At 45.7% G+C, this 8,569-nt stretch overlaps 1 protein-coding gene across 1 annotated transcript; it reads left to right on the top strand.

The window, feature by feature from the left end:
• Positions 1–885: 885 nt before the first annotated feature.
• On the top strand, positions 886–8,089 carry LOC133404628 (uncharacterized). Its single transcript, XM_061680690.1, has 11 exons — positions 886–1,027; positions 1,169–1,317; positions 1,390–1,543; positions 2,447–2,803; positions 3,406–3,687; positions 4,938–4,961; positions 5,033–5,134; positions 5,220–5,250; positions 5,341–5,390; positions 6,191–6,225; positions 7,751–8,089. The coding sequence occupies exons 1-11, from the start codon at positions 967–969 to the stop codon at positions 7,838–7,840; spliced, it is 1,335 nt and encodes a 444-aa protein (XP_061536674.1). The 5' UTR covers positions 886–966; the 3' UTR covers positions 7,841–8,089.
• The last annotated feature ends 480 nt before the right edge of the window (positions 8,090–8,569 follow it).

The raw sequence follows: 8,569 nt of genomic DNA on the forward strand, positions 1-8,569 counted from the left end.
GAGGTGGTTGGAGTCACCCATTTAATGGCGTGCATGGTTCATGCAGCAAATTACTCAATACAGTCCATCCATCTTTTAAAGAATTTTTAAGAAATAAAACCAAACACCTCAACATGGAACCTCTAAAATTGAATGCCTTAAAGGAGATCTATGATAGAAAATTGACTTTTTAATTGTTTGCACACTCATAGTTGGTTGTCAGCTGTGCCTGGCCAGGCATCAAGTGTGAAATTCAACAACCGAGTGGGGCGTATATGGGTAAATTAGCCAGTGGTGGCTTCATTCATTTGCAGTCTGGACAGCGCGGTTAACATCTCCTCCAGAAGTCTCCAATAACGCAATAAAAAGCCACTAGATTGCTCACATTTTAAATGAAAGAATTGCGAGAGGGGGTCCAAAAAGTCACTAACTTGACAACTCTGAGTAGCCGCTCACTTCGTCGCAATGCCCTAGCGCTGGTGCTGCCCCGCACCAGGAATAGAAACGGCGGGAGGAACATCGTCAGACAAAATTAGACTAAAACATTTATACATTGATACAAGTGAATTATTTTAAGAATATATGGACAGAAACACCACCTTGTGTTTCTGTCCATATATTCGAGGCACTGCCGCCATTGCCCCTGATGAAACATCGCCACCACCAGCCGGTGGCGATGAAACATCGCCACCGGCTGAAGAAACAATGTGATTTAACGGACAAAAGAAAAGACGACAGTGGGCCTGCTATTTATTCTGATTATATCATGCATCCGACCGGCGGACTCCACACAAAAGGAAGTGTTTACAGGTTCAGCCCCCTCCATCACAACACTGCACATGACTTAAGGAGGATGTCATATGCATTAAGAAAGCAGAGAGAGGAAGAGAGGGGGGGGGGGGGGGGGGGAGAGAGAGAGAGAGAGAGAGAGCAGGTTTTACTGGAGTCAACTTCGACCAGCCGCTCTTCTTCTTGTGTCATTTAAAGATGCGAAGTGGACAATCACTTTGGATACAAACGCTGCTACTAACGTCTTTACAACTATGGGGTAAGCAACACGGTCCAGCTCCAAGCCCGTCCATTATTTCCTACCGCTTATCGGTGTGTTTACATGTCGCATAGCTGCACTGTTGCTCCATCTCAAAGGGGAACCGATTCCTGTTGTGTAATGTCCACTTCATTTGCCTAGAAACACTTTGGGCTTCCACGTCTCCTCTCAATCTGCCGGCACCTAAACTCCTGATCCGTTCGTGGTCCAGGGACTCGGTGGTCCTGGTATGCCGGGCCTCAGGAGGCCACCGCGGGGTTCTCTTCAGACTGTTCAGATACAGACAGGAGGTCTGTTTTGGGGGTCGATGGTGTTATGTGTGTGTGTGTCTACTTGATTGCGCGTGTTCATCATTCCTTCAGGTGGACTCAATGGAGTTGCCCCCCACTGAGGAGGTCCTCTTCACCGTCCAACGCACAGAGGCAACACAACCTGAACTATTCTGCTGTATGTATAAGAACCAGCAAGGCCTCTACAGTGCTGTCAGTCCCTATTTGCCCGTACAACATCCAACAGGTAAGTGCGACTCCACTTATATGCAATAAGAAAGTCAAACAGGCCACCGCGTGACTTTATATACTGTATATAAATAAAAAAGAAGAAAATCAATCTGCACTGATTTTACTGGTACATGTGGCATGAAATAATAAACACTCCCATCCGCTGCTGTTGCATGCAGGTGCTCCCTGTGTTGTCTCATTGTGCTCTGCTCAATCTGTGTGTGTGTGTGTGTGTGTGTGTGTGTGATGTGGTTGTTACATCCTGCATCTCGTATTGAAAGCTCCCGCCCACTCAACATCAAACACAATGCACGCTGCAGACAGTTACAGCGGGAGGTTTGGCCGACAACTGCGGTAAACCGCGGCAGGATACGCTCAGCAACGATACACTATAAGGACTATATGAAATTCGTTATTCCTTAGGGTGTGTCTTTTATGTGCCGTCAATGCCGACCGAATGCAAATTGTTCTCACAAATTGGGGAACCTAATTTTCCGTAGGGAGCACGGTGGCGAAGGACAGCAGGCCGCGTGACGCCAGCTTGACCGTAATTTGCTGCTGGTTGCCAAGTGACTAAACAGGAAGTGGCCTGGTGCCGTTTCTGGCTGGCTTGGAAACAGTAGTCCAGAACATTCAGAGTGAGCTTCTTCCATCCCATGAAAAAAGGATATTGAAAGATTCATTGATTAATGTGACTGGCTGTTGATCGGTCCAGGATGTAGCCCGCCTCTTGCCCTACAGTACGTCACCAGGGACAGGCTGCAGTTCACCCACAACCCATAATGAGGATTTTACCTTAGTGAGATGAAAAATGAAGATTCAGGGGGAACAAATAAACCCAACAACTGATTAAGTCATTGGTTAAGATGTTTGGCCCTTGACTGCTGTTCATATAGTGCGTCTTGCCTTGTCTCTCCAGATGTTGCCCCCACTCTGGCTTTACCCACCCTGCCACCTCCAATCTTATCAGTGGAGCCCCCCAGCGGGATGGTCGAACGTGGCGACACGTTGTACTTCCGCTGTTCTGTGCCGGCTCTTCGGTCCGCCTACAAACCGAGCGCCTTCAGTTTGCTGAGGGCAGCCTCGGGGGGGGAGTCCGTGATCAGTCAGCATCACGACACCCGGGTGTCAAACTTGGAATCCCAAGAGGGAGTGTTCAGCGTGGGGCCTTTGAGGCAGGGAGAGGGCGGCGAGTACGCCTGCTTCTACCACCTGACTAGTGGAGAGGACGTAGTCAATTCGACTGTCAGCAACAAGATTCAAATCACGGTGAAAGGTAATCGACACCGTCTGTCTATCCATGTTAATCAGTATATAATGGATATATAATCATATATTTTTTTGCACTTCATCTGTCCATCCACCAACCCGTCCGTCTGTCCAATTGGCTGACCAGCTGTCCGCCATACAATTATTCAACTGTCCATATTTTCATCCGAATTTAATTCAATGTAAAAACCAAACTTTGCCTTTTTTATTTTCTATGCACGCCCTTTGCACGCCCTTTGTCCAGCCAATCTGTCCGTCCAACAATCTAACCGTGGCTTCCATGGCGATGTATGTGCTGCATGCCCCACATGCGCAGATCCACACACTAATTGTGTAAACAAACAATGTGTAATTCGACAGCTTGGCGACGAAGTGCTGCCTCTATAAATGAAAATACAGAATCGATACTTTGCGGATTTCTGTCAGGGTCAAAAAATAGCCTGACAAAATTCTAAATTTTTAGGATATTTAGAGAAAGCACGTCACACATAAGTATGTTACTAAGATACCCTGGAAATGTTTAAAATTGAGAAAACACTGCTTTAATTTTTTTGAGTTTCCATTTTGTATTTGTGATTGTAATTGTCTACTTTCGGGATATGTGCCCAGGTGATCTGCCTGTACCCACCCTGGTTCTCCAACGCCACACTCAAGTGTGGCATATGCTGTGCACGGGCTCCCCTTCGTACCCCGGTGCAGTGTTCACACTGTACCTGCCGGACAGTCGACTTCCCGTTGCCAGTCACCACGTACCGGTCACCAGCCATGAGACCACCTTCCCGGTGCCAGTGCAGGACACGCTGTTGGCCTTGTACCAGTGCCAGTACAGCGTCCTCTTGGGAGGGAAATGGACTAATTCTGAACGCAGCCGCCCGCTGGCCATTTCCAAAGGTACCGATTGTCGAGAGCGCTCGTCCTCATCACGGTTGCTGGTAAACTGGAGCATCCCCCGGCTGACTTTGGGCAAGAGGTGGAGTACACGCTGAATAGGGCGCCATCCGCTGGCAGGGCACATACTGCATAGACAACAAACATTCACACCCATTCCGACCTATGGAAGCTTTAGGCCCCTGGCACGCCGAGTGATGCGCCTGGAAGAGATTGAACTGGACAATCGGCAAAAATCAAATCCAATCAAATACAGTCGGAAACTCTTCGCCGCACACCAAGCGATTAAGCGCTGAATATCTACAGGTGTGCTGGAACGGAGTCTCGAATGAATCCAAGGCCCAAATGCACGGGCGCAGTCAGTGAATGAGGCGATCGATCATTGCTAAAAGCCTCACCAAATACGCACACTCTCTCATTTGTTATCGCTTATCGTTTTTTTATATATCGTTTTTTTGGTTGCAATTATCCAGTTCAGTCGCTTTTGGCCGCCTCGCTTGGTGTGCGGCTGGTCTTGCACGTAACAGACCTGCTATTAAATTGCAAAAGGATCGTGTATCATAATCGTTATCAGGCTGTTTTAGACTCCTTTATTTTATTTTTGTGTAAGTCTGTCTGACGTCTCTTACTGCAGACTTACTCAGTGGACCAACGTAACCCTTCTGCATTTCGTGATCATTTTGCATCAAGCAAGTGCAACAGTGCCTAACCAGTTTCAGTAGAGGGCAATGTGGCGCATAACTTTTTTTTTATTTTTTAAAGAGTGTATTTAACCATTAAAAAAATAGCCAGAGAAACCAGAGTATAACATAAGCATCATTTCATACAGGAAGGCCTGAGCTGAGATTCAAACCTCGAACTTCAGAACTGTGAGGCAGATGTACTTACCACTCAACCACTGTGCTGTCCAGACTATGATATTATACCAAAATATGGTATTTTTGAAATTCCTAAAACCATGATAGAGAGATTGATGGATATGTTGGAAAACTCATAGAGGTGATTTCTTCCAGCTAGAATCATGCTTGTTGCATTGACCATTAAAAAATAAGCCCTGAGATTGGCTGGCAAGCAGTCCAAGGGCAGGAGCCGACCCCGCCCATCCCAAAAGTCAGCTGGGCTAGGTTCCTGCTCACCCGTGACCCTAATGAGGATGAGGGCAACTAAAAATGGAGCGATTGTTTTTTTTAAAAAAAAATATTTAAACAGAGATTTGCATGGACTCACGCTCATTTTTGATTTTTTCCCCCCAGGTCTTCCTCCTCCATCAACACCAGGTAGTGTTATAGGAATCATAAGACATTTACATAGCTCCATTCATACATGTGTGTGTGTCCCATGTGTGCAGATGTGTCAGCTATAGACTGGCCTCTTATACTTGGCTCCTTTTCCGCTGTGGTGCTCTTCCTTTGCTCGCTTGGCCTACTGCTGGTGGTGGTGCACAAACGAGGTATTTCCGCCAGTCCACCTCTTCGTACGTACAAATATGTCCCTCCTTGCATTTGTACAGCCTCAAATGTGCTCTTTTCCTGAAGTCAAAGCAGCAGCTGACAAAAAGAAGAAAAGGTACTGATTCAAGCACAGTAGTATTGTTATTGAGTTGTCATTAATATCGGAGAAAAAGAAACAAAAGTGTTTTTTTTTTTTTTTATTTAGGATGGAGGCAAAATTTTGGACTCACGTTCACGCCAAGGACCATGTTGTTGGTGAGGCTCGTTCCAATTCATCCATCCATCCATTTTCTGAGCCGCTTCTCCTCACTAGGGTCGCGGGCGTGCTGGAGCCTATCCCAGCTATCTTCGGGCAGGAGGCGGGGTACAGCCTGAACTGGTTGCCAGCCAATCGCAGGGCACATACAAACAAACAACATTCGCACTCACATTCACACCTACGGGCAATTTAGAGTCCCCAATTAATGCATGTTTTTGGGATGTGGGTGGAAACCGGAGTGCCCGGAGAAAACCCACGCAGGCACGGGGAGAACACGCAAACTCCACACAGGCGGGACCGGGGATTGAACCCCGCTCCTCAGAACTGTGAGGCTGACGCTCTAACCAGTCGGCCACCGTGCCGCCTCGTTCCAATTCCTTTGGCAAAATTTGATGCTCGAGGACTCTGATTCCCAACCACCGAGCAAAAATCTCCAATTTCACTTCATTGGACAGAAAATGATTCATTTCTGACAATTAATGTATCTTTGTTCATCTATCTTTGCCAATGATGCATCGTGACAGGCAATGCTCTTCCACTAGATGGCAGAAGGTGCATAGTTGTAGCCACTTTATTGCCATTTGTACAGTAGAAGTCATGACATGAACAGTGAGTAAGAACATTAGGAAATTCAGACGACATCATCGTTATGTCAGTATACAGCGTATCATTTTGGAAATTTTTCTATGTGCCTTGGCTCAATACATCTTGCGAAACACTGAACTAGTAAAGTGCTGTATTGATAATGTGATAATTATATACAATTATTATGATGATGATTATTTTTTTTTTGCAGACCTAACACTCAGGTGTACCAGCGTTACTTCCCAGGTAATTATTACTCCTCAGCTATAACTCCACTTGCCAAAGTCAACAAATATCCTCCAATGATTTATCCGCTGTAGATGATCTGCCAATAGTTTGTCAACCTTTGTACAAATATAGATAAGACTATGTCACTTACTCTGCAGCGTTAACTCTCTCAGCGGATAACGCAAACCAATCTGACAGTCAAGGTCAACACAGTCGAGTGGAACTGAATTACCGGTATTCCTTTGAGCACTTCTCGCATTGCAACCTGGAGGTGGTGGTTAGCACCGTTGCTAGCGCTAACCCAACATGAGCGGTATTTCATGTTGCCCCAGCTCTAGCAGCGGTTCAAACCCTAATTTAGCGCTAATGCTATCGCTAACAGAGATCGTCCACCGTGGCGAGAAAGTGATTAGCATCGGCGCTAGCGCTATCACAGCACGAGAGGTTTCCTGACGTGGTTAGGAGGTGATTAGCACTGATGCTAGCGCTAACAAAACAAGGAAGACCTCTCATATTACCTATTTGTGGATTAACGCTAATGCTAGTGCTAACACAACAAGGGAGTAGGAAAGGTGACAAGTGGCAGCCATCTTTGTGGAACTGTCTACAAAAAACACTTCGAACGCCTCTAAAACCCTTCATGACAACTAAAACTAAACGTCGTCAGCCGAGTGAGGAGGCGGTTTCCCGAGCAAATGACGCTGGCGACGAGCATTGAACAATAACTCGGCAATTTCCTCCTGCCTCCCCTGCGTCTAAAAATCGCACTGACGGTGACGGCCGGCAGGTGCGTGGCAGGTGCGTGGCTGGGGGACTCCGCCCACCGATCACCTCCAAGAAACTGCAACGCAAAGAAAAAAAAAGCAACAACCAGCAGAGCGCAAAACAAAACAGGATATGACACCGTCATCTGATTTTCAGAATTGGGTTGCGTGTTGTACTCAGGTTGACTTTGCAAGCAGACTCAACATTTCGACAGACTTGTCAGTTTTGGGAAATCTTGTCACGTTGCTACTTCCAGCATTTGCGTCGCTGGATTAGCATCCGTGCTAATCCACTGATTAAGCGCCGTTGCTGGCGCTAACACGACATGAACATTGATTGTGATGAGAAGTCAGTGGCGGTCTTCCAATGTGATGAGAAGGTAATTAGCCTCCATCCTAATGATTAACACCACGTAAGAGGTCTTGCGTGCCGTGCATCACTGATCAAACACTGATTAGCTGCAATGCTAGCGCCAACATTGAGTGCTGCCCGCACTTGTCCACCATTACGCTATTTGCCGCTGACCAGCCAGTGCGCCCTCAGATCAGATAGCATCTTTCAAGCTGTTTATTTTTTGTTTTAACGTCAAACTATAACCTATTGCTGCTTTAGGGAGAACTGCCAGATCCAAAAGTGAAAAAAAAAAACCAAAAAACCCCTGTGAGAGTTTACCAAACAGAGGGATGAACTTGAAGCTATGCTGCAGGAAATGCTTTCATGCTGGGTCGCTCGCAGCTTGTGTTGTGATCGCGTTGATTTTGCGTGTGCGTGTGTACAGGAATGGGCCAGCGGGGACATGGGCGCAGACACCACCTCCAGATCCCCAATATGGAACTCCCACTCCACATTCACAAACCCCATCCATTAGAAATGTCTCTCGTTCGATCGCTCTCGCTCTCTCTCTTTAGTTCTTTTCTTTATCTCTTTGTACATTTCTACTTTATGATAGTGTGTCTGTGAAGCATCAGTTGGCTTTAAACACAGCGGGACAGGAAAAGCAATTTCCTTACTTCCTATTTCATGTGGAGAGACACGCTTGTATAATTAGACAGGATGTGTTGTTTGTTTTATTTACCTGCCACTGTGACTGAATAAAATCTGCCCCGTTTACCTGTGATGATGACATTGTGGGAAGTGTTTATTATTCATCATGAATTGTAATACAGTTTTTCACAAGCGCTAAAAAAAAAAATACAATAAAAATACATCTTCAAACTTCAACCCATTTTCTCAAAACCCTTAAACACAAATATAAACATTTAAACTAGCTGTACATTCCCAAAACCCCAGACAAACCCCCCCCCCCAAAAAAAAAAAACAACAACAACAAACAAACTATTGCCTCAAAACAGACCCCGAGTCAATCAACATGAAAACAGTCATTTCACACAACATGGGAAAAGGAAACCATCAAATCATCTTTATTGTTCACTCTAGAAATATATTTTGCGAAACAAAACAAGAATCCTGTTTTGTTTCTCCCTGTTTGGAATAACTTGAAAAAAGGTCGAACAGAAATAAGAGATAGCACACCTAAGAGAATGTTACCAATTGAAATCCTCTCTAAATAGCACAAGCAGACATTTTTTTTTCTTGT

Source organism: Phycodurus eques, chromosome 6, assembly GCF_024500275.1.
Source record: "Phycodurus eques isolate BA_2022a chromosome 6, UOR_Pequ_1.1, whole genome shotgun sequence".
NCBI lineage: Eukaryota > Metazoa > Chordata > Actinopteri > Syngnathiformes > Syngnathidae > Phycodurus > Phycodurus eques.